This window comes from Xenopus laevis, chromosome 7L (genome assembly GCF_017654675.1).
Source record: "Xenopus laevis strain J_2021 chromosome 7L, Xenopus_laevis_v10.1, whole genome shotgun sequence".
Taxonomy (NCBI): domain Eukaryota; kingdom Metazoa; phylum Chordata; class Amphibia; order Anura; family Pipidae; genus Xenopus; species Xenopus laevis.
In genome coordinates this window covers 98531850-98558714 of record NC_054383.1, presented here as the reverse complement: position 1 = coordinate 98558714, position 26865 = coordinate 98531850, and the positions used below count along the sequence as shown (strand labels likewise).

The following is a 26865-nucleotide window of genomic DNA, read 5'->3' as shown; positions in this document are numbered from 1 at the left end:
AAACATTTTGAGGATATTGCCATGTCTACCATACTCTTAAAAGTCCCTTTTTTGCACCTGAAAGGAGACATATCGGATAAGGGGAACGGGAACGCCCCCCCCCCCCTTTACATTGCAGGTAATAATGAATAAAATATGGTATTTATTTTATTATACTGTAAATCAAAGCCGCAGACTGGTTTGGATGAGGGCTAGTGTCAGATGGGGGTGTCAACATTTCTCAGACCCACACATCAATAATGCACTGTTATTAGGGGAGAGGGGTGAATAATCATCACGTAATGGGCTCTTAAACACCGTTTTGGGGACCTGGGGCACTGCATGCCCGGCCTAAGGGAAGAACTCCATAGTATGCTCAGAAATTAAACTCGATGTGAGCGCCGAATTGTGCATTGGTTGGGCAGGTTCGGGTTGAATATTGGCCAACCATTGTGGATTTGGGTTGGGTCAATCTTTTTCCTGACCTACACATCACTAGTCCAAAGGGGTTGGGGGGGTGCAATGCAGATTTTTTTTTATATATCAATATGGTTTGTGCAGGTTTTATAAAACCGAGCCAAAAAACTTTGTATCGCCCTCCCTGCATTCACTCCCAATCCCTGCTTCCATAACAAATAGATTTGCCTAATTCACTCGCTAATCTGTCCAATCCCTACCCTGACTTCCCTACACCACACTCATAGGGTTGCCACCTCTACCCTTTAACACCAAACACATATGGAACCCACACTAATTAGCAATTCATTTAGATGCATGCTGCAGACTGAACTGATTTATGTGGAGCCATGCAGGCTGTGGATTCCATATGTGTCCGATTTTAAAGGGTAGAGGTGGCAACTCTACACTCTCAGCACAACTGCCCTGTCTTCCTTACCAGAAAATGTGGTAAAGCCATCATGTAAGAACATTTGCCCTATAACATAACTCACTACAAGACAGGCTGGCTGCTCACTCAGGCAACACTTTACTTCTTTCCTGGCCCTAAATAACAGAATAATCATAAACATGGCCAGTTTAAGTCAGTAATTCATAATAATTCATGATAAGCCACGTGTGCACACCAAACACACATCTTTTTAGCAAACAACACGTGGCTTTTGAGCACTTCCTCGTTTACTATAGTTGCCGCTCTCCCATAATCCCCTGCAAAGTTGAAAGCGCAGGAAAAAAGAACTGCGCCTGCGCACAAATCCTACTAGCCGCTAGTGGGATTGGTGCCCGCCTTTCTCCTTCCGGTTTTGCCCGAGATAGAAATGGCGGTACCGGCTTCCAACGCTAGCAATCCCATCGTTTTCTTCGATATCAGTATCGGGGGGCAGGTAACACGCGGTGCTAAATGTTATTCAGTGAAAAGGTCCTACATTAAGTGATATGAGTCCGTGCTTACGTACTGAGAAGACTCTCACGATGCAATATGTACTGAACATCCCAGTTACCTCTAGTGACTGAACAAACGAGGCTGGTGGTGTGGTTCATTATTAGCAAAAGAACTAAGTGTATGTGTACAGTACAGTGACTGATTTAAAGAATGTATTCTCCATTACGCTAGTGATTTCATACCTGTATATATTTTCATCTTATAAAAAGCTAAACCTTTATCCCCAACATTTTCCTGAGATCCCTAGATATGAACACTACAATTCGCAGGAAATCCCTAAACATGAACAGTGAAGACTGAGATTGTGAAGCCCTAAGCATAACCCCCAAAACCCTTAATAATTATTATTATTGACATGTATTTATATAGCGCCAACATATTGCGTAGCACTTAATAAAGTTCTAACAATGAATTCCAATGACAATTTGATTAAACTCTGAATATGAACCTTAAAATGGATGTATTTGAGAAAAGGCTGTTCTCTGAAGCTCTAGAAACGCGTAGGGTGGCCTGATTCTGTAACCTACCAACGTTTTCTAATTGTGAAAATCTATACTATTTTAAAAATATGGACAGATAAAAATGTGCAATGCCCCTGGAAGGCACTCTGTTTTGAAGAAAGTATGTATTTTCAGCTGAACTGAAAAGTAAAAATCTATGTTATCGAACAGAATTGTTGGTGCATGGCAGCATTCCACGAGGAATGAATCTGATGTAGTAGAAGTTTAATCATCTCATTCTCCCGGAGTCCAAGTCAGAATGTAAAATTGACAAATGAAAAAATGCAGTTTGATTTTGCCTGGAACTGAGAATAAATAAAAAGACATATATAATATGTGAATGTATTTTTCACAAGGAAACTAATTTCATTTCCATTTACTTTTTAAGGAGGTGGGTCGGATGAAAGTAGAACTTTTTGCAGACGTTGTACCGAAAACTGCAGAGAACTTCAGGTAAAGAAGCCACATTACTTTTGCTCTGAAAACTCTGGAGTAAATATATAGCAACTGACCATATCAATCTGAAGTTTGCTGCCATTATTACATCTGTGCTGCATCAGTAAGGGGGCTTGAGAATTGCCCAAAACCAAACCCATACCATGTTCCTAAATCCTGTTTAGTTGGCATTGTTGAGTGGACCAAGTTAAATGTTGCCCACATTGCTGCACAACCACTTTATTTGATAGCAGAAAAAGGTGCACTAAACACTCATGCTATGTTATCATTTTGTCTTTAGGATATCAAATATTTTAATCCTATAGCTGCTACCCATATTATATCTAGCAATCAAATGTTCAATAACATTAAAGGGGTTGTTCACCTTTTAATTTATTATTAGTGGTTTTTGAGTTATTTAGCTTTTTATTCAACACATCTCCAGTTTGCTATTTTAGCAATCGGCATGCATTGATTTGAAAAAGAGACTGGAATATGAATAGGAGAGGTCCTGAATAAAAAGATGAGTAAAAAAAAGTAGCAATAACAATACATTTGTAGCCTTACCGAGCATTTGTTTTTAGATGGGGTCATAAACCCCTATTTTGAAAGCTGGAAAGAGTCAGAAGAAAAATGAGAAAAATGTAAAAACTATAATAAAAAAAAGTAAATATGAAGACCAATTGAAAAGTTGCCTAGAATTATCCATTCTATCAGCCCTCAAAATCTGCTATATATTATGCACATACGGTTCCTCTCTGTCTGATTTCACTCATCGTGACTAAGTTCTGTAATATACAGCCCTCTACACCTAATAGATTGAACAGCTCTACTCTAGGTATTTTGTTTAATCTTTCAAGAAAATGATTCATGCAGTGGTGAAACATTGTAAATAAATAACTAATAAACATGAATACTGGGTTGCACTATTCCATTGTTGTCCATGCAGAAGGCTAATCTCTAGTAATGTGGGAGCTCTCTGTTATATATTTTAATGCATTTAGATAGAAACAGGTCCAGAATGGGCTGCTGCAAAACGTTTTTTCTCTGGGCAGATAAGCTGTGTTCTGTGCATCTACTGAAAAGTACTTGCAAGTCCTCAACTTTTTCTTTTTGCTTCACAGAGTGATCACATTTTAAAGCTTTGGCACATGGGTTGTTTTGTCACTCAATCTCCTGCAACACAGGCCACAAAACACATGAAAGAAGCAGAAAAGATATGTTTGCCCCCAGTGATTTACATTAATGCTGATTAGAAGGGAACTTCATATTTGTCACCCATGCTGGAGGAGACAAAACATCCTGTGTGCCGGTGCCCTTAAAGGAGAAGGAAAGCTATGGAGGCATTTTATTGCCAATAGATTAGCTGCAATAGTGCAAGCTAGAATGCTATATTTATTCTGTAGAATGATTTACCATACCTGAGTAAAAAGCTCTAGAAACTCTGTTTGTTTAGGATAGGAGCTGCAGTATTAATATGGTGTGACATCACTTCCTGCCTGAGTCTCTCCCTGCTCTGGGCTCAGATTACATTAGAGAAGGGGGGGGAGAGGAGCAAACTGAGCATGCTCTTGCCCAGGGCAATGAGGTTTAAGCTGAAGGCAGGAAGTCTGATACAGAAGTCCATGTGTACACAATAGAAGGAAAGAAATGCAGTGTATCTTTTGACAGGGGATTTAGAGCAGCACTACTTTGGGGGTTTACTGGCATATTTAGATGGACCTTTCTGATAAGGCTTACTTAGTTTTAACCTTTCCTTCTCCTTTAAGTGGGTTGTGTCATAGCAACCAGTGTGAACACAAAAAAAAACCTCTAAATGTCCAGTTACCTTTGACTTCTATTAGATACTGTAACAGAAAAACTGGGACCCACTGGTTTAGGACTTAAAGGGGACCCGTTGCCCAAAACAAATATTCCAAATCCTATTTTATCACGTTAGTCAAGCAAAATGAACTTTAATTACACTGTATAAATTATTTGAATTTTGTTTCCTTCTGTCTAGGATGTCCTAATTATAGCAAGTAGGCAGGAGCCATTTTGTGGACACTGTTATTAAGGCAAGCCTTGCATTATCTCAGAATCTTGTTTGTGCACCAGAATGGGGGACCTGATGTCCATCCCCATGTACTGGTTACACAATTGAGAGAACTTGGGGAATGTGGAGAAGAGCAGTGACATCTAGGTAGTGCTGAATGGAAAGTGAAAGTAACTGCTTGCTCCCGCCTCTATGCCTAAAGGTGGCCATAGACGTAACAATTACGATCTTTCTTGGAAAAGATCTTTCCAAGAAAGATTGTTCGTTTCAATACACACGTGTAGAGCTTAATCAGCAGATATACTGGTGGAAACAATAGAATTCTACCTGTATCTGAGGACTCAGCGCTAACAATGGCCGATGTTTGAAAGGCACCCAATCGTAATTTTGTGTCCAGCCCGATTGACGAGCCAACCGATATCCAAATCTTCTGCCTATATTGGATGGCTCTTTTCCCACCATACACGCACCAAATATCGTACGAAAATTTGTTTCATATGATATTATTTGTGCATCTATGGCCACCTTAGAGGAGGGGCAGACAATATTTATTTGATTGACAGCTGAGATTTTAAATAAGTTTATTACAGCAATGAATGAATGAAGAATTTGGATTTCATGTTTAATTTGAAAAGGCCTTTTATTATATAGCTTTTTATGTCTGGGTGACAGGTCCACTTTAAGAGTGAAGATAAAGTAAATTCATTAATTTCCCATTAATGATATTTAAATCATTATTTCTGATAGGAAAAAATGTTAGTAGACTAATGCATTGTATGAAATACATTTTTGTATTTTAGACTGTTATGTAAAGTATTTGACATTTGCTAATTGTTCATAATTCTCATTTCAGGCAATTCTGTACTGGCGAATTCAGGTTTGTATTCTTGTTTCTTTTTTTTGTGGGTTTGAGCTAAGTAGTAGAAGTAATTAAATATATGGTAATAAATGCATGTATACTGAAACACAATTTACATATATAAACACAAGTATTTCCACAATCCCTCATGGCTGAGTTCTAAGAAGCTGGCTTCAGTGCTCTTCATTCAATGTCTAGTAACTTCTGCAAAAAGCTGGGGTATCCATGTCAGAGGCGTAACTATAGAGGAAGCAGACCCTGTGGCTGCAGGGGGGCCCAGGAGCTATAGGGGCCACATGAGGCTCTAATTCATATACAATTTCAATAAATATTGGAGAAACAAGTCAACCTCTAAACATTTTGGGGGCCTGAAAAATAATTTGCTGTGGGGCCCAGTAATATCTAGTTACGCCACTGATCCATGTACTGGTTTGTGGGTTAATAATGAATATAACGGCAACAATAAGTTTGCTGCAAATCAACTAATAACATTGCAACTAAGCAGTATGCCAGTTTTTCTGACAAGAAAGACCAAAACGGTTTGTTAACCTCTAACTATTGAACTGCAGATATTTGTACACCTAATACTGACATCTGCTTTAAGGTTAGATTAATATTTACAACAAATTGGATTTGTATATTAGGTCTGAGGATTTGCAGGCTAATGCACCTCGCAATCTTTTGTAACTATATAAACTGCAGTGTTATATGTTAATTAGGTGCAACTTTTTATTATAATGTTGTAGAAGTCTACTGCATTTAATTGCTTTATCCTTATACTGCACCGGTGCTGCAAATTATTACTGGTGGAGCAAAGAGGACCAGGAAGAACAGCGCCATAAATCAAGCCTAGTAAATGTATCAGAAGCACCCACTTTAACTGCTGCATATGGTAACAAAGTAATTTTCATTGAGTTTGACCTTTTCATCTTAAAGGAGAAGGAAAGGTTAAAACTAAGTAAGCCTTATCAGAAAGGTCCATCTAAATATACCAGTAAACCCCCAAAGAAGTGCTGCTCTGAGTCCCCAGTCAAAAGAAACACTGCATTTCTTTCCTTCTATTGTGTACACATGGGCTTCTGTATAAGACTTCCTCCCTTTAGCTTAAACCTCATTGCCCTGGGCAAGAGCATGCTCATTTTGCTCCTCTTTCTCTCCCCCCCCCCCCTTCTCTGCTGTAATCTGAGCCCAGAGCAGGGAGAGACTCAGGCAGGAAGTGATGTCACACCATGTTAATACTGTGGCTCCTATCCTCAACAAACAGAGAGTTTCTAGAGCTTTTTTACTCAGGTATGGTAAAACATTCTACAGAATAAATATAGCATTCTAGCTTGTGCTATTGCAGCTAATCTATTGGCAATAAAACACCTCTGTAGCTTTCCTTCTCCTTTAATAAAACCTCTAACTGCTAGCTGTATATTGTATGATGAAGCAATATGTGGTTCCATTATGCAGGAATGCATACATGTGCATTTATCTACATTAAACCTGATGCAGATCTGACTGTTATTTAGAGACATTATTACATTTTATCCGTTTCACTTCACTTTAGAGACTGTTTCAGAGGGGAGGGGTTGCTTTCCTCACTGTGATCAACCAGGGTCTAAATATAAATTATGTGAGAGAAAGGATGTCATTGATAGCTGTCTCCTTGCTTAAAACATAACCATTTAGCTGCACATCCCCAGAATCATTCTGTATAAATCATTGTTCTTTCCTCTTGGTTACTTTGTGTGATACAACATTGTGGTAAAAATCAAACTTACAGATAGCTAGCAGTGATCATTTCACATGGGCCAGCTTGTCTTATTGTCATGCATGAATATATATTTTATATATTATATAGAAAGAGATTGGGGGAGAGTAGTCAGTGTTATAAAATGTTGCTTCCCTGGTCACCTATTTAAAATAAATTATCTGGTTGGTGAAGGTTACTAGACCTGGTACAAATTCCCCCTCATTCTTTAACAATTCTGTGTTCTTTGCAACCTAAGACACACTGACCCCACTAAATAATGTAGTCATCCCTGGTGTTTTTATGTCATAGCTGTGGTGAGTCGAATGGTAGATTTCAAATTTCAGTTGGAGCCCATGTACCATGGCCATAAAGACAACAATATCTTGAAAAATTATAAAAGCAAGCAAACACTGAAATGTATAACCAGGTATAATGGAGGGAAAGGTGTAAATGTAAATTGAACCTACAATAGCTATTCATTTTTTTTAATCTTATGTAGATATCCCTTTAGGATGTTAATGTGTTGCAGACCTTTCAAATAGAACAGGTATAAATGCATACATGAATACAAGCCACAGCTTTTCATATGCATCTCCACTGACCCAATGCAAACTAGATGTGTGCACAATGTAAACAACAGCAGCTTTTGTTTCACCCAATTCACATCTAGCTGAAGAGCATCTTCTATTTTAATGACAGGTTCCTTTAGATGCATAAAACAAAAACAGTTTGTCTTCGGCACACCACTTACTTGATATTTATAGGGTACATTCAATCCCAGGATGCTTCAAGCCCGACGCAGTAATCTCTTGAAAAAGGGGAAAAATAAGCACACCATACTTTGGCTTCTGCCTTCAAAGCATTTTATTGTAGCAGAGATGTAGCACAAGCTTTCAGGGACAACCCCTTCCTCAGGTGCATTTAGATGCGTTTAATTTGTGGGTGAACCCAACTTGGAACTGACAATAAAGGCTCAAATAGTGTAAGGGTAGTGACATGGTATCCTAAAACCCATTGATGTCCATTTACACAGATCAAAAATGCTTATAAAAGTATGATCCACACATGCACCCATTCTAAACAGCTCCCCAGTGTGCTAGGGCTTTTTAAGGCTACGCAGTTTGATCTGCATTTGTGATTAATATAGCAAATCCATTGTTACAATTATTGAAATAATATATTGTGTATGATAATCTGTAAAAGAAAAACTTTCATTACTAATTGTTAAAGGTTTTGCCTGAAAACTTGCTTAATTTGTTTTGTTTTTTAAGGCTTGCAGTTGTATATTATTTGAGGTTTTACTGTATTCGATTTTTTATTCTTGCAGGAAAGATGGGGTCCCCATAGGCTACAAAGGAAGCACATTCCATAGGTGTGTATACATTTATATATTTTTATCTTGCTATCTGTAAGTTAAAGATAAACTTGCATTAAAATAGTCTGTTAAGAACTTGCAGGCATTGATTTCCAGGACTTTGTCAGTACACTTTTCCAGTTGACTGGTGGTCTAAAAATTGGGGAGGACCCTGCTATCTTAGTAGTATCTTTCTGTCCAAAATGTGCACACATATGGTATTTGTATCTAACCGCAAATGTCAAGGGACATTGCCCCGTTATAACCCTTGAAAATGAATTGTGCACTGTTTGTTATAACCGCTATAACATTGATGCTTACCTGTATTTGTCTGTGCAGGGTAATAAAGGATTTCATGATCCAGGGTGGCGACTTTGTTAACGTAAGTTTTATGGAAACGTTTCCTTTGTGTTTAAATTGTCAGTTGTGCATGCAATGTTTATGGAACTGTGCTCAGTGTGACACACATATAAATGCAAAAATGGAGTTTTGTTCAAACGATCTCCACCTGTATAGCTGCTCACTTTCCTATTTAGGCCACACCAGCCAGGCCAAACTTTTTACTCATGCAATACTATAGCATAGGATGGAGCTGGCGATCCGCAGGCTCTGCTGCAAAAATTCCTTTAATAACACAACGGGGCCGATTCACTAACTTCGAGTGAAGGATTCGATGGTAAAAAACTTCGAATTTCGAAGTTTTTTTTGGCTACTTCGACCATCGAATGGGCTCCTTCGACTACGACTTCGAATCGAACAATTCGAAGTAAAAATCGTTCGACTATTCGACCATTCGATAGTCGAAGTACTGTCTCTTTAAAAAAAGGGAAGGTCCCCATAGGCTTGGCTAACTTTTTTTGATCGAAGGATATTCCTTCGATCGTTGGATTAAAAACCTTTGAATCGTTCAATTCGAAGGATTTTATCGTTCGATCAAAGGAATTATCCTTCGATCGAACTATCTGCGCTAAATCGCTGAACTATCTGCGCTAAAAGGATTTTAATTCCTAGTCGAATATCGAGGGTTAATTAACCCTCGATATTCGACCCATAGTGAATCGGCCCCAACATGTTTCGGATCATCATGGATCCTTTTTCAAGTGAAAAAAAAAAAGGATCCGTGATGATCTGAAACATGTTGTGTTATTAAAGGAATTTTTGCAGCAGAGCCTGCTGATCGTCAGCTCCATCCTATCCTATAGTATTGCATGACAAACATATAAAGTTCCCATGATCTTATCACTTGGATTTGTTTTTAGGGAGTACTTTACTTATGGTCATAGGGCCGATAAATGCTTTGTAATGCTTCTGAGTATGGTCCCTGTTGATATAAGGTAATCCCTTTTTTTTTTTTTTTTTTTAAAAACTTGAATGTCAGGAAATCAGCCAAAAACTCCAAATTGATCCCAGGATGTCTCCCATTGAATAAAAGGCAATTCAGCAGGTTTTATGTGGCGAATAGTCGAATTCAAGTTCATAAAGGGACAGTGTATGATAATGGCTAAGGAGGCTGGTCCAGTATATCAGAATATGAAGTTTACTTTCCACATGAACCCACGTTGGTAGACCATTTGGAACACCATTTGCTGCAGCCATGCAAAAACATGTCCTGTTTCCTTTTTTTAAACAATAAAATCACACACATACACAGTTTTTAATTAAATCTATTTATATGGCCTGTTTGCATATTGCTTTCTTTACTGCATGCTGCAATGAGAAGCAATAGAAAAACACCTCTGACTCTTGTATACTTAATTAAAACAAGCTGTTTTACTAATAGAAAAAAGTGGAAACCTAGGGCAGTGATGTAACTCAGCTTGTGAAGGGTCCAACTCCCACAATTCAGCAAATATTTTCTTGCCCATTAATGCCTTAAAGGAGAAGGAAACCCTGTAGAAAAACCCCCCGTACTCCCCTCCCACCTCCCCCCAGGCTACCTGCCCCCCGGGGAAATGACCCATATTTTATACTTACCCCTTGTGGCAGATTCTTTCAGCGGACTTCACGGCATCCATCTTCTGGGTCCTTGGTAAGCTGACGGGGACATCGGTATGTCGGCGCATGCGCAGTTGGAGCAATTTGTTGGTTTTCAACAACTGCGCATGCGCCGAAATTGACGACGATTGCCGATATCCCAGTCAGCTTACCAAGGACCCGGAAGATGGATGCTGTGAAATCCGCTGCCAGAATCTGCGACGAGGGGTAAGTATAACGTATGGGGCATTTCCCGGGGGGCAGTTAGCCGGAAGGAGGGAGGTGGGGGTACAGGGTTTTTTCTATAGGGTTTCCTTCTCCTTTAAGGTGAATTATTTTATTCTCCATAAGAGGACAATGAAGCATAATAGCTAGATCTGAAGTTGATTTCATATGAAATTACATATCCCAGACGTTCACAGATTTATTCATAAACACTTCCCAACATAGAACCTGATATTTGTATGATGTTCAGCAGGATTTGCTGGCAAACGCACATTATTTACAGAGTGCTGTATAAATTGTTTCAGGGCATGGAAACGCTGATGTTTCCTCCTATTCTTTTATTATGTAGTGATATGGAATATGTGCCATGCTGGGAAAGAGAAATGACTAATAATGCACATTGTTTCTCTTGCTACTTCAATTCTGTCTCTTTTATTATATTTGTTTTTATAGAGGATGTTGACTTCTTTCTGAACTTGTTTTCTGCAAGTTCCTATTGCCAAAATAAGTATTTTGACATTAGGGATTTGCTGACAGCAATTTCTCCTTTTCTTGAAATTCTCAAAACAGCATAGAATTTAATTTGGTGCTGGGTCCTGCACTGTCCCAGAAGAGGAGGGGATCACTGACCCCCACCTCCAATACCGCCTTGCAGTCAATGGTAGCCTTTAGCAAGGACGAGCCTAAGCAGTGCTTGGACTACACATGCTCTGTCCCTTACTTGCTTATTTGTGTTGCATGAATCCTATTGCCAGCAAATACAATCCATGCTGTGCTAATGACCTAGGGATGGGTGAAGGTGAACCGGTGAAGGTGAACCGGTGATGATGACCTGATCATGTTAGCTCTTATTTTATTAGAAAATTGAGAGCTAAAGAGTGATTTCTGTTAAGTCTTTAATGCTATTTTTTTTAATGATATTTTTTTCTGGCAATAGGTGGACCCCTTTAAGGCCTCATTTACTAAGGGGTTAATTGCAGAGTATTGACACAAATCTCTGTGTACTTATAGTGCACCTTTACCCCCTGGTTTTGCTAATGAATAATTTTTTATTATCTTTTACAATTGAATTCTTGCTAGTGATGAATTTTTTCACCCCAAAACCCACCCTAAACCATTACTTCCCAACTCACATCCAACCCAACCAAAAGTCCATTTCTACTTAATGACCCCCACCAGACCTAACTCCATTCTGATCACACATATTTTGTGGAATGGATCAGCCCACATATGGGAGGAGGTCAGCACTATTAAAGGAACAGTAATACGGATGTGTTTGCTTCAGAAACACTACTATAGTTCACATAAACAATCTGCAATGGCGGAAATTGAAAAAAGGCTATATGGCACAGGTTATGGGATGCAAACCACAAACTTGAAGATCAGTGCAACAAAATTGCTTTATTGGCTCCACAAATAGATCGAAACGTTGCCTTGTGTATATATAAGTTTGTGGAGTGCTACGGTGCAGCTGGTATTCTACATATTATTGGACCACAGGCGGATGGTCCTTCCACTGTTAAGCACCCGACCCACCAAAAGGGGTTGAATTTACAGGTAGAAGCTCTTCATATTTGTGTGGAATTAGGGGATGCACCAGCAATATATCACGGTGAAGCAAGATTTATCTGAGAGGTGCCACAGACTTGTAACAATTTGCTTGATGCCAGATGTTATCAACTGATAAGAAGCAGAAGCAAATTGCTTATTTGAGATCCAACAATTGACATATAGCTTAACATGACATGTAATTGCATAGTGTACTCAGTCATTATATAAGGGTTCTCCTCAGCATAATTCCATTGCACATCCTGCTTTCCTAAATCACATGGCACATTTAAAAGAAGTAACTGGCCCAGGGTAGAAACAGATAGTCCTTCTTCCCACAGCATTATTTCAGAAGCCAATGCATGCCCACCAATGGCTGTATTAGTTGCTCAGTATGAATTTCATTTCAGGGGCTTATTGAAGGCTCAGTTAAGTCCATCAATCAATGGGCTGTCTCATATATATTTTGATAATATAATAATAAAAGAGTACCATGTGCTGTTATCTAACTTAGCACAGATCGGTGTTGATGGTTAGGTTTTAAATGTTTAAATCCACATTAGTGACATGGTGCTCTACATTACAAATATATCCCTTTTCTGGAAACTCCAGGTCCCTAGAATTTCAGATACCATATCCCACACCTATAATTGTGTTTGATGTCTCTGTAATAAATCATTCCTCATTATGAATTAGGGTATGTAAATGTACCCATCATTATATGAGTTGTATGAACTTGTCATGAATCAATGGCCTGATGATAGCTAAAATTTACTAATTAATTGTATACTCATTGATATTACATACTGATTTATAATGGACTCTGTGCTCATTGACTGCTATGTACTGTCTTATTACAGAGAAAAGGAAATCATTTTACTCGTGCTTAAAATTAACTCTATGGTAGATTGCCTTCCCATTATTTGGAGCTCTCTGGATAATGGGTTTCCGGATATAAGTTCCCATTCCAGTATTACTATGAAAGAATTTGTAAAATTTAACCGATATTCTTTTCAAAGCGTGAACTTTTCAGTTACTTTTGGCAGTAGCAGAGGGAAATTATATTAGTTGCTTCTACTTTATTGCATTTACACAAGTATATTTTACAGGGGGATGGCACTGGAGTTGCGAGCATTTACAGAGGTCCATTTACAGATGAGAACTTCAAACTAAAACACTCTACACCTGGGCTTTTATCCATGGTATGTAATACAGATCTGTTTTATTGTTCATGGCTGGTAATATACGAAGCACTGATAAATGTACATCTTCTATAACTGTATACAGTGGGAAAAAACAGTTTTTGGTATTTGCAGGCAATCAGATGTAAGCTCTACAGGTTAGTTCACACGAGGAGATTCGGGGAGATTTTGTCGCCTGGCGACTAATCGCCTCGTCTTCTGAGCGTCAATCTCCCCGAACTGCCTCAGCGTGTATTCCCAGGCTATAATGAAAAGTCGCCTGCGCTAAAGCACACGCGGCGATGCGGTTTCCATAGTTTAGAAATGCATTTTCTTTCATTAGGCTAAATATTTTTTTTTTGAGGTGCTACCTTTTAACTCTTTGTAAGCTGAGCATTTTAAACATGGATCAGCATCTGAGTGGGAGCTTTACTAACAGAGCAATACATCAGGCCAGAAGCGAGATGCTCCATCTACTGACCCTGTCAGCTACTTCTGTGCTGTGTCAGTTCAGTTATTATTGCACTGATAACTACTTGTGCTTTGGTGGAGAAATCCTCCCATTGGCTTTAAGCCAAAAATTGTTGTGGAGCCCCACTTTTCAAAGGTATTGTTGCTGGGTTTACTGTGAAGAGCCTTCTGGCAGTGCAATTGTTGCAGAGAGCTTTCACAGATATTAATGTTTCCAAGTTTTGTGTTGGCATTAAAAATAATATGAAAAACAAAAAACAAAGTGGCTGCCAATCTAGCAACCTTTATAACATCCCGTATACGTAAAACAGAAAAGTATGAAAAACATGGATAGACTTGATTGCCATTAGAGCCCTCTTCCTGTGTGTTTTGCTTCATACAATACACAAGTGCCCATGCTACAGATTTATGGCTGGGGTTGCATGCATGCCATTCCCACTGATTTTATTCACTTGACCTTTATATTTCCAAGTTGCTCTTTTTTTTTATACACAACCACAGTCTGGCTTTTTCATTAAAGAAATAGTAACACCAAAAAATGAAAGTGTTTGAAAGGAATGAAAATATTTTAAAGGAATGAAAATATAATGTACTATAGCTTTGCACTGGTAAAAAAAACTGGTGTGTTTGCTTCAGAAACTCTACTAAAGTTTATATATAAACAAGCTAATGTTTAGCCATGTGAGCAGCCATTCAAGCACAGGATACACAATAGATTACTGATAGTTTGTGAAGAATCCCATTGTATACTACAGAGCTTATCTATTATCTGCTGTGTATCCTTTCTTTTCTGCTTTTTCTGCCTCCATGGCTACACAGCAGTCTTTTTTTATATAAACTATAACAGGTTTCTTAAGCAAACATACCAGTTGTACCAGTGCAGCACAACAGTACATTATGTTTTCTTTACTTCAAAACGTTTTCATTTTTTTGGTGTTACTGTTCCTTTAAAAAGCTAAAAGAATCTTAGAATCTTTGGCAAGTCCATTGTTTGTTTTTTTACGGACTGTATAACAAACTAGATATAAAACACACTGTGTTTTACTCCACAGGCTAACAGCGGCCCAGGGACAAATGGTTGCCAATTTTTTATCACATGCTCAAAGTGCGATTGGCTGGATGGAAAACATGTGGTATTTGGTAAGTTTGTAACAGAGTATATTTCTCTAACATCGGGACACATCCAAGGCTTGCTGCCAAGTAGCTCAATATTTCAGGCTCCTTCTGACAGGCTCTTTCATCTGGGAGACAGAATTACATGTGACTTTTTGATCAGATCTGTTGTAAGCTATTCCAGTGTTCTGCAGTTTAGGATACAACCAGCATAAACAACAGCTGGTTAATCCTGAAAGTAAAGTTGTAGCAGAAAGTCTGCCCAATTCGTTTGCAGCAGTGCAGAGGGCTGCTTTATAGACACGTACAGTACATACTTTTGAAATAGAAAGAGGGACAAAAAGATTTGCCTCATGTAGCAGGGCGAACATTTTTAGCCAGGCCTGTTTTTGTGGCCACATCCCCTAACTACCATGTTCATTTTACAAAATTTGGCAGGTTATGAAAGTTTGAACACATTTCTGCGGTTTTTAATGTGTTACTACAGTTTTGCTAATGAAGGCGAATTGCTCTTTGCAAGTTAGTTTCCACAAGAGACCTGCTTATCTTAAATTGTTACAATTACTTATTTGCTTATCTTAAATTGTTACAAAAGTCTCCAAGTGCACCTGGTGGCTGTTCTGGGCTCTCTGCCAAAAGCCAATTAAGTTAGAAACATTGTATCTTTTTCTGGCTGTTCAGTTGAGGAGATCAAAGAGAAAGTCAGGACATTTCAGTAGCAATCGGGACTGCTGGGAAGTATGCAAGTACAGTAGCACATTATTGCTCCATGAATTTTACTTACACTTAACTTCCCAGAATATGCTTCTTTGAGGTGCTTCACTAAATTAATTTGCATGTCCAGAATAGCTCACTCCTATTGGCAATCTGCACATCTGGCACAGTGCAAGTGAGACCGTCTAGGCCAGACAACTGGTGTAGCCTGAGGATATTTGGGATGGAAGTTGCATATGGCTGCTGTACATAAAAACAGCAAGGATACAGAAACAATATCTTCATTTAATTGTTGAATCCAGTTAAATTCATATTAATTCAGAGGCTTCTGGGGAAGGGGGTTGCACAAAAATATGAACTACCTAAGCTTATGGTAGCATCCTCTTCTGGAATGGGGAAATAATTGGATGGTCACACAACAGGCTATGATAATTTTCCCTCTATTCCCCATTACAGTTGCTTGCAACTGAAACGTTGTCAGAACTCTGATAAATAGCCATGGGGACATGCCGACAAGCAAGTGTCAAGCCAAGTGCCGGGTACAGCATCACATTAATAATATAAGCTGCTGTGAAGATACACCAGATCTAAAAAAATTTCACCAGTGGCATTATACAGACGTAGCCTGAGAAACACTTGGCTTATTGCATGTAATGAAAAACAAAAAGTAATGTGGCATTAAAGGGGAAACACTCTCGCTTCCATACACACGTGCCCCACAGTTTATAAATTTGTATGGATGAATTTGGAGCAATGGCCGGCCAGTTTTTAAGTGATTACGTCATTAATAAATTTATTGTGTACATATATATCAATTCAGTTTTCTTATCGCACCTTTTAATTATTAATACTGTTTATTGGTATCCTCAAAGGGACCTTGGGGATTAAAGGTGTAGTAGAGACTGATTGTGGAGAATGTTTCTCCTTTAATGCCACATTACTTTTTGTTTTTCATTCTGTTTATCAATTCAGTCTATAAGCAGATGAACTAATCTTTATTTCCTGCAGCTCTGACGGGGCCGTAGGGCAATTGCTTGAATACTGTGCAGGGTTGGCCGGGTTTATGGCAACTATACCAGCAGCCAATCCCAGCGATCCACTTCGACTTGAGCAACAACTTTATAAATGCATGCCTGCAAGTGTGTTACTGCCATACATAAATTACATAGATATTTGTATGTATATATATATATATATATATATATATATATATATATATATATATATATATATATATATATATATATATATATATATGTATGTATGTATGTATGTATGTATATATATATATATATATATATATATATATATATATATAGTTATATATATAGTTTTTATGTAGATTTGTTTTTTTTCATCTGCAATGATCAAGGTGAATATTTCATTTACAGGTAAAGTAATCGATGGACTTCTCGTCATGAGAAAAATTGAGGTAATTTGTTTGTCAGGGGAAATTGAAAGTGTTATTTAATTGAAAGATGAAAGAGTGAGCTTGTATAGTGCAATTCACTCATAGCCTTGGAATTCTTTATTGCTGGGTGTGGGAAATTACCAGGGACACACCCTGAATAGACAGAACTTAATTGGCTGCTCGTTTCCTTATCTTTGACAAAGTAAAAGTGCATGTTGTTTGCTAATAGACTCACTAGCCCAATCTATATAACTAAAAACTAAAACCCTTCAGTGTGGAAATAACCTTCTTGATACAATGAAACAGATGAAATAAAACAATATCTCCAGTCCTAGTTATGTAGCAGGGATGTCCCACCTTCATCCATAAACCTGTTGTTAATACCGGGAGCTTGTTTAACAGCTGGGGCTGGATATAACTGGACTGCAACAGAAAAAATAACCATTCTCCATCCAATTCCTCTAGGGATAGGTTCTTGGCAAGAAGTTTATTTACAATGGGACAGAACTGAACTCCCTCAGTGCTCATGTTTAGCCTTAGTCAGAGGAAAAATGGCATCATTAAAATCATGCAATTAGTATCACTTGTGATGTACTGGAACATAAGATCTAGCAGTCATGCATTTCTACCCATAAACGGCTGTTATATCGGCTTCTGCAACTGGAGAATATATGATAGTAACGTATATAAGCAGAGAATTGTTTTTGAGCATTAACTAAAGCTTCTGCTTATTTGTATTTATACATTGGAGAGGGAGGTGACATATTGCTTAGTGAGGATTTGCAACTGACAAGAACAGCAACAGCACCATCTATATATGACAGCTAGAGGTGCTCTTTTTATACAGTGTATGTCTGGGTAGGAACGAAGGCCTACTCATGTTCCAATGCAAATTAATTAAAGTTTGGGCTTTTAAAGGGAGAGTCAACCCCACAATAAAAATGTACCTTCTAAAAGAAAATATTCTAAGCAAATTTCCAATATACATTCATTAAAAATTTTCAGTGCTTTTAATATTATTTGTAAAAACAATTGATATTAAAAGCACCATTTGCTTAACTACAGGTTGTTACTTATTAAACAATGTTGCTGGTTTGTCTTGCATTGTATCAACAGTCTCAGCCACCAGGGCAGAGAATAAAAAGGGACAGACAAATGCTGCTTTCAATAGCAATACATATACACATAACTTAAAAGCCAGAGACAATTTTTAATGACTGTATATTGCAAGCTCAGCATTATGTTTTCTGTTATTACACATTTTTATTTTGGTGTTGACTTGCCCTTTAAGGTGTCAGAAATAGGGATATATTCCAAATACCTGTTCACTTTTAAAAGGAAACAGGGTAACTATCGCGAAAATATAATATTAGCTTCAGCATACTGAAGTAAACAAAATTCTAAATAAAATCAGTTAAAAATGCTGTACTGTTTATGAAATAGTCAAGTTTATCTTCACTATTCCTCTCTCAGCATCTGTTTCTCCTTATTCTGTCTCCATTCAGGAGTTGGGTGTCAGAAGAATAAACCAATATATCTTATAGGGGGGCTCCTTTTGCCTAGAAGATCTATTAGAGCTCACTATTAAAACCACCAGACATCATGTTTCTCTACATCCAGAATTTGTGCAAAAGGCAGTTATTTTGTTAGATTTTGTTTGTACTGGAATCTGTTATTTTAGTGCGCTCTAATACATCTGCTAGGAAAGGGAGCCCCCCTATAAGATATATTGGATCATTCATCTGACGCCCAACTGCTGCATGAAGACAGAATGAAGAGAAACAGCTGAGAGAGGAATAATGAATATAAACTTGATTATTTCAGAAACAATGCAGAATTTGTATTTAGAAAGCTTCTTACTTCAGCATGAGGAATCTTATATTACATTTTTGTTTTTGCGATAGTTCCCTTTAGAAAGGCAGTGTGCAAGCTGGCCTACTTATTGGCTGGAAAGAGAAACCACTACCAACTTATAGCCTCTCCTATTACAATAATAACAAAGAGGTTTGTTTGAATTTGGGGGGCTGCATCTCTATCTTACTTTAAAAGAAGGTGAACAATGTTTCCTTGAGGTGACTTAAAAAAGGATATAGGATTTGGGTCTTACCTTTCTACTGTATCAATTATTTTCTCTACGAAATGGAACAGAAACCACTGGGGGGTGCCAATTTGTAACCCCTAGTGACCAAAACAGGGGACCTGTTACACCAGTCTGGGTCACCACTTCTTAAAAAGTAAATTGCCTTTGCTTTAATTACTGCTCTACTCAGTGTGTCAGGGCACTAGTTTTCCTTCTCTACACCTGCTTTTCATGTCTAAACATTGTCCCTAGGCTGTTAGTACAGATTTTGTTTTGGGGACTTTGTTCTGTATTAATCAGTGCTAAGATTGGGCACTCATTAAAGACAACGTATCATTTCAAGAAAATATGTTCTATTGCATTAAACGTCTCTAAAAACAGTAGTGATGGGCCTTTAAAAGTTGGCTTTTCATATTGTTGTCCTGAAAATCCCCCCCAAAATCTTACTTCTAGCAGCAGTCGGCAGTTCCACTTATGCTGGCTGCTTTCCCAGGCTGAGCAGGAAGAGCTGGCAGCACTTTGCACTGTAGGATATAAGCCAACATTGGAGGTGGATAGCCAGCAGCTAGGCGGACACTACATTACAGCCCTTCATTTGTTCCTGGGTGACGGCAGACACATCCTATTGAATTTGATGGGAAGGACACACATATGGTCACATGCAATAAGTGACCTGAGAGCATCTAAAGCAGGGGTCTCCAACCTTATTTAACTGTAAGCCACATTCAAATGTAAAAAAGTTGGAGAGCAACACAACATGAAAAAAGCTGGAGGTGCCTCATAAGGGATGTGATTGACTACTGGTAGCGCTTATGTGAACTGGCAGCCTACAGGAGACTCTGTTTGGCAGAACATCTGGTTTTTATTCAACCAAAACTTGCCTCCAAGCCAGGATTTCAAAAATAAGCACCAGTTTAGAGGCCACTGGGAGCAGCATCCAAGGGGTCGGAGAGCAACATGTTGCTCACGAGTCACTGGTTGGGGATCACTGATCTAAAGGGAGCTACAGTGAAGTGTAATTTTTTTTTCATTAAAAGTTTTTATTTTTGCAAATTTTTAACAACAATAAAAATAAGAAACAGAAAGGAAAGGGAGAAAAGTGAGGCCAAGGCACAAATTATAACCATACAGAATTAAAACCTTTTACAGTCAAACTTTTTGTGTGTCCAGCCAGGTGCCCCATATGGCTTCAAATTTCTCTGAGCACCCTCTGGTTAAGTACGTCTGTTTCTGACTTGGAGGAGTGTCATTTAACAATTTTTGTCAATATTTTAGCAAAGGGGAGTCCAGGGACTTCCAATGCATTAGATTGGCTTACTTAGCATAATAGAGAAGCTGCAGGTAACAGTGTCTGGAGTAAGAACCAAGTGGAACATCGCTGGTTTGTCCAAGTAAACAGAGTTCCAGGGAGTGAATATTTGGGAGTGCTAGCTTTTCATTCAGAAACTCTAGCACGTCACCCCAGAATCTCTGTGTCACCGGGCAGGACCAGAAGACATGGAACAAAGTACGAAGTGTCATTTTTTAAAGGAAATGAGTCTCAAATTTAAATCAAATTTAAAATATATTATTTCTGATTGCCTATAGATAAATGATACTGGATAGAGATGTGTTTTTCTATATGTTCCCTTTACTGCACAATATTAAAAGATTCCAGCTACAGTATCAAGTCCCCACAGCAGAGCTCAGTTTCATTTCTTATTCTACGTCGTTCTCTTACTGGTAAGAAAATCACCCAACACGACCTGTGATATTTTTCAGCCAGTGAACGAAAGGAACGCAGCACCCGATAGATAACCTATCTTAATTGTCTGCTGTGCTTGGGAACATTGGAGTACATTCATGTGAGAACATTTTAAAAGGGTAGTTCACCTAAAAAAATTAAGCTGAAGCAATACGTTTTTTTGAAATTCCTATAAGTGTGTGGTTCACCATTTTTATGTTGTAGAATTTCCTATTTCTAGCAACTTTGCAATTGGTCTGCATTATGTATTTTTTTTAAATAATTTTTTAAGTATTTGCCTTCCTCTTCTACATCTTCTACAACGATTGTTCTGTGAGCTTACAATTTCATTATTATTGTTATTTTATATTTCTTTTCACACTCTCTCCTGTTCATATTCCAGTCTCCCATTCAAACCAATATCTGGTTGCTAAGGTAAACAAGACCCTAGTAACCAGATAGCTGCTGAAATCCCAAACTAAAGAGCTGCTGAGCAAAAAGCTGAATAAATGAAAGAAAAAAAACCTAAAAATGAAGACTTATTGTCTCATAATATCAATGTCTGTATTATGCTAAATGTTAATTTAAAGATAAAAAACCCCTTTAATGTAATCTCTTTGATTAAAGCTGGCTACTGATAAAGTCAGGCAATATGGCCAATGCTAACCAAACTGACTTCTTCCCATGAGTGAACCCAAAATGTGTGTCGGTCTTCTTCTTAGGCCTTTCCCAATCCGAAGTTCAAAATTACGTCTCACAATGATGATTAGTCCTTTAACCCTTTTCAGCATGTTAGCTTTGGAACTGACTTTGTGAGTGTGCTCGCCTAGTCAAGAAAGCTTAAAAAGCAAATAATTTAGAGGTAGAACTTATTTATTTTTTTTATTATTATTATTTTACTTCTGTAGTCTTGGTAGAAACTCCTGTCAGGCAACAATATGGCAGCTCTGCGTATAACTTTATTAGGAATGACCAAACTCTATCATCTTGGTTAAACATCTGCCACTTTCAGTCTAGCATAACTTTAAAGGACGAGTCAATCCAAATGTACTAGGGGGGTGTCAATGTGTTAGACACCACTGAGTAAATATCATTTACCTTAGACCCCACCAAGGTGCTCCATAAAATGCACTGGCCCATGTATTATCCTTTGTGAATCATGCCATCATCTCTTCTGTTGCTCCAGGGATTTAGTTATTGTACATTTCAGAACAGCAGCATGCACAGTAGATAAAAAATCCAAACGTTCACTTTGAAGTTCCAATTTTTACGCTACTTTGTCTGCTGCCTGTCCTGGACAGTGCAGAGGATCACATTCAGATTGAAAGAAACAGTTCACAAAAGATAGTACCCCAGGAAGGCACACTTTGGAGCTAACAGGAGCACCATCCCAGAATCTAAGCTAAATGGGGGATGCTTAACCCAGTACATTCAGGTTGACTTGTCCAGCAACACATGGGGGCAGATTTATCAATGGTCAAATTGAAAAAAGTTTTATGGTCAAAACTGTCAAATTCGACTAGGGGGTTATTCAAATTAGATTGGAGTTTTTAAAAATTTCGAATTCAATTTTGGAGATTTATCATACTCTGGCCTATTCGCCACCTAAAACTTGCCGAATTACTGTTTTAAGTCAATGGGAGACGTTCAGGGATCAATTTGGACTTGTTTGCAGCCTTCCTGACATTCATGTTTTTTGCGGAGAAAAAACTTGAATCAAGTTTTTAAATTGGAATTTAATTTGATTCGTGTTTTTCGGGTCGATTTAATCCATCCGGATTTGAAAAATTCAAATTTTTTTTTTAAAATTTCTCTTGGTTTAATTTCGAATTTATGGGAGTTTAGGGGCGTTTTTAAAAACTCACATGAATTTGAAATTCGACCTTTGATAAATGTGCCAATAAAGGTCCAGGTTTTTATCCAAGACTTCACTGAATCCGAATCTTGTAAAAAGTGCTGGGATTTAAAGGGATACTGTCATGGAAAAACATGTTTTTTTCCAAAACGCACCAGTTAATAGTGCTGCTCCAGCAGAATTGTGAACTGGAATCCATTTCTCTAAAGAGCATACAGATTTTTTTATATTCAATTTCGAAATCTGACATGGGGCTAGACATATTATCAGTTTCCCAGCTGCCAACATGTTTTCCCATGACAACATCCCTTTAACTACTGGAATCCTACCTGAATCCTGGATTCTGTGCATGTATAAAATGTATATGCATAGAATTCCTATTGCACACAGTAAGCAGTACCTCTTGGCATATGCATTATGTTCTTGAATAGTTCTATACATTGAATTACTTGTATTTTGCATTTTGTTGTACTTTTTATTACTTTGATGTGTGTTCCAGTTCTATTTCAACTGCTTTAGTTTGGCATTGATGTGCTTTGCAGTGTTATTTATCTAGATTTTGCATGTTGGCATGGTCAGTTATGTGCTTTTGTTATTTGTTTCCAGAATGTCCCCACAGGTCCCAACAACAAGCCCAAGTTGCCAGTTGTGATTGCTCAGTGCGGGGAAATGTAACCAAAGGTGAGTTAATATGGTAAAGATAATGCTGAACATTTATGGATATAGTATGTGTTCCCTACTATAATTTTCTTTTTCTTTCTTTTTTTTCATTTTCAGCTATCCATCAAACAGTATCTACTTGTCTCATATCTGCCTATTTGTTATTGCTATCCCCCCCCCCGGATGTGTCCAGGTTTTGTTTGAGAGAATGGGCATTAGTAACTAGAAAAAAATATTTGCTCATTTCTAGCTCCCAGGGTTTTCTGTGCTACTGACATAAAGACCTTGTTCATTCTGGCACCAAATATGGCTTCGATGATACCGGTATGCAGGAAGCAAAATACTGGTCCTGGGAAAATTACAAGGCCAAGCAATGTGATATTTGTGTTTGGAAAGTTTTTTTTATTGTATTTTTTTTAAACATACAATTTATATAATAAATAATTGCATAAAAGTTATTTCAAGTTCTTGCAGTATTTTTTCCTTTGACCACACTTCTGCACAGTTTAGCCTGCCATGTGTCAAAAAACTAGTGGCAGATCCAAGATACTTGGTGTTTGTACTGTATTGCCTTATTGCTCTATTGTTCTATCATGGCCTCAACCAGCCATCCATGTGGTCAGTAAGAATACAGGGCACAGCATAGTCTTAAGGCACATCATCATGTACATAAATGGTTCTCACTAGGTTACTTGGTGACACGAGGATACCGCCATATCTGAGACATTCAACTTTTTACTGCTCATAAATCTAGCATCCTACAATCTTCATCTTCATTTCTTCCCAAAGAGTTCCTAGTGCCTCTGTGCTGTTTAAGCTTCTGATTTCTGATTATCTGTTGTGACCTCTGCCTGTTTGTGACAATCCTGACTTCTGAAATCCTGACCCTGTCTGGTAAATGACTCTTCTGTATCCGAACCCCCTCTGATTGATCTCCTGGTGTGACCCTTGCCTGCCTGACTCCGTTTGTACTCTGCCTGCCCTGACCCAGCCTGATTGATTACGCCTTCTGTTTAAGCCTTGTACTGCGACCTTCTGCCCAACACACTTTCTTTTACCGTCGTGCCCCTATGCTCGTCCTAGAACCCTTCGCTTGGCACCTCTCTTAATAAGACCTGGTGGCATCCGATTAGCTGAGGGCTCCTCCCGAGGTGAAAGGCGACTGTTAAAGGTAGAAGCAAGAGCCAAGAACAGGGTGCTTAGCATTGGTTCAGGATTTAGGGTGCCGACCGTGACACTTTATTATTCTTCTTTATGAGCTGAAACTTTGGCGTTGGACTTCAGAGTTGTGTAACCAGTGTTGGTCTGGGGTGTCATTCCAGTCATGAGCTCCACACACACCCCCACCACACAATGTGTATCTCGCTCCTTGTGGATGTGATCGCTGGGGGTTAGTGCTGGAATCTGCAGTTGAAAGTGGACTTGGGTATGACCCTGCATTTAACTCTTTAATATTAATAGGTTTTGACTATGTCCGATACTTTAGTTAGTGCAGTTAGTTGACCTTATTAAACAGATCTGCATAGGTGTTAGTATAAAACCCTGAACCAGATAACCGTACATATGGTTTTCCATAGTCTACTCAAATAATCCATATATGCTTCTAGCAACCGCTCACTTCCTTACCCAAAGATTTCTATACCAGTTCTTTACCAGAACCTTGATATACCAAGAGAATGTATCCACGTCCAGTGCCACCTATAACTCCACTAAATAGTATCAAGAGTTGAATTTCAGAAACTAGTAGAAAACTAGTAGAAAAAAAAGATTAAAAATAGATATGGGTTCAACATTCTTCTTTCTCTAGTAGCAAATTCAATAAGCAATAATTAGACAATTATAGACACTTTGGGGGTTATTTACTAAAACTTGAAATTCTTCTCATAAGTTCAATAAAACAAACTTGACTAAACTCCCGTCCACGATATTACCTTATATTAATAAAATAACTTGAAAAATTTAGTTGGAGAAAAGTCTCTATAAAATCATACTAATTTTTTCGCATTTGACTCCAGAATTGCTAGATTTTTTTTGAGTTATTGGTTGAAAACCCTAAATTGTTCCGATTACTGTATAAAACCCAACGCGGACCACGATATCTTCAATTTGGAAAAGGGACATCTGCCCTTGACTCCTACACTGGAATCAGACTTAGCAGCTTCGGGGTATAATAAATCTCAAAACAATTCGTTTTTTTTTCCTCAAAGAATTTGCATTTTCCCCTTAAAAGCTCGACCAGAATAAATTGAGCTTTAATAAATAACCGCCTTTGTGTATTAGAGGTAATTATAATCTCACATGATTGAGAAGCTTTTTTGTTTCAAAGGTTGAACAATTTATTGGATTGTAATAGATGACATTTTATTCTTGAATAACTGTGGATCAGATACTGAGAAAAACTGTATAATGTTGCTGTATGCTTGTAGAAGAAACTTGACAAATTTATTGTGATTAAAAAAAAAAGAGCAACTTTTGGTTGCCAGGGAAAATTAACATAACCTTTCCCACCATTTTTCTATGTTCTGTTTAGAGGCTTCTCAGCATCCTCCATAACTTCTGACATGGGTGGAGACCAGGTTGTGTCTCATGGGGGAGATAGACCTGGTAATAAAAGCAATTAGTCTACCTCTCAAAACCATAAACCTTTTCAAGAAAACTAAAATCCAGTTGCTTTAGAATAGATATTTGGATCAGTTCTTCAACAGATTGATTGGGATGATGGCTTCTTATGCTCAAGTGTGGGTAAACAGACAAAAATGGTTGTCCTTTATGATACTGAATATTAAAGAGATACTGACACCTGAAATTAAACTTTTTTTACATCTATTATAATATTGGATTTGCAAGCTACTTCTAACTTTGCCATAAAGTATTTGCATGATGCTTTTACATTACCTGTCTGATCCCCCATGTTCCTGTATGAGGGGGCTGCCATATTTGTGCAGCAGGAGTCCGTTAGCATTAGAAACTGTAACTAACAGGCTGAGATGGGACAGTCAGGTTGGCAAAGTCAGAGAGTCAGGCTTAGGAACTTCAACTAACAATTATATACAAAAACAAACCTCTCAGCAAAAAATGATCACCATGACCCATAGGTAACATTTAATGTACATTCATATGCTAAAATTAATTTTTTAGTGTCAGTATCACTTTAATGTTCTTCATTAATAAAGGCATGTACTCTAGGCTTCGCTCCAACAAATTGTGTTCTTCTTATACTTTGGCCAGGCTTGATACAGTGCCATATAAAATTTGCCTTCCTAATAAAGTTTGTTGGCTGAAAGAATGTGAACAATATTTTCAACGGTCCATTCTCTAATTGGATTAGAGTGGTGTGCCACAGGATTCTGTATTGGGAACTATTTATTCTGTTTATGAATGGTTTGGAGGGTATTTAAAGCACTGTATTAGTGTATGTGCGGTTTGAGAAAAACCCAGCCTCCAAGAACCCGCACCTGACCCTAACCCACAACATGCCCCTATTTATTTACCCACTCCCACCTGATGGCATGGACAGAAGCAGGCATGCAAGCCTTACGCGTTTTGTGTCAAGAGACACAATCATGTAAAATAAAAACTTTTTGTACTATTTAAATTTTGAACTCCTGGGT

The 26865-nt window shown here is 38.1% G+C and overlaps 1 protein-coding gene across 2 annotated transcripts; it reads left to right on the top strand.

Moving 5' to 3' along the window:
* Positions 1–1162: 1162 nt before the first annotated feature.
* Positions 1163–23712, top strand: ppih.L (peptidylprolyl isomerase H L homeolog). 2 transcript variants are annotated; one of them, NM_001096579.1, is given in 10 exon segments: positions 1221–1319; positions 2267–2331; positions 5202–5225; positions 8273–8317; positions 8639–8681; positions 13156–13248; positions 14751–14838; positions 16917–16957; positions 23201–23275; positions 23372–23712. In NM_001096579.1, coding segments are annotated over 9 exon segments (534 nt in total). In that variant the 5' UTR covers positions 1221–1253; the 3' UTR covers positions 23270–23275; positions 23372–23712.
* Positions 23713–26865: the final 3153 nt, after the last annotated feature.

Coding starts and splice junctions, on each gene's coding strand:
- ppih.L (XM_018224645.2), top strand. CDS start 1,254: ATGGCGGTACCGGCTTCCAACGCTAGCAATCCCATCGTTTTCTTCGAT. Junction 14,839..23,200: donor TGGAAAACATGTGGTATTTG/GTAAGTTTGTAA, acceptor ATTTGTTTCCAG/AATGTCCCCACAGGTCCCAA. Junction 23,276..23,371: donor GCGGGGAAATGTAACCAAAG/GTGAGTTAATAT, acceptor TTTCATTTTCAG/CTATCCATCAAACAGTATCT.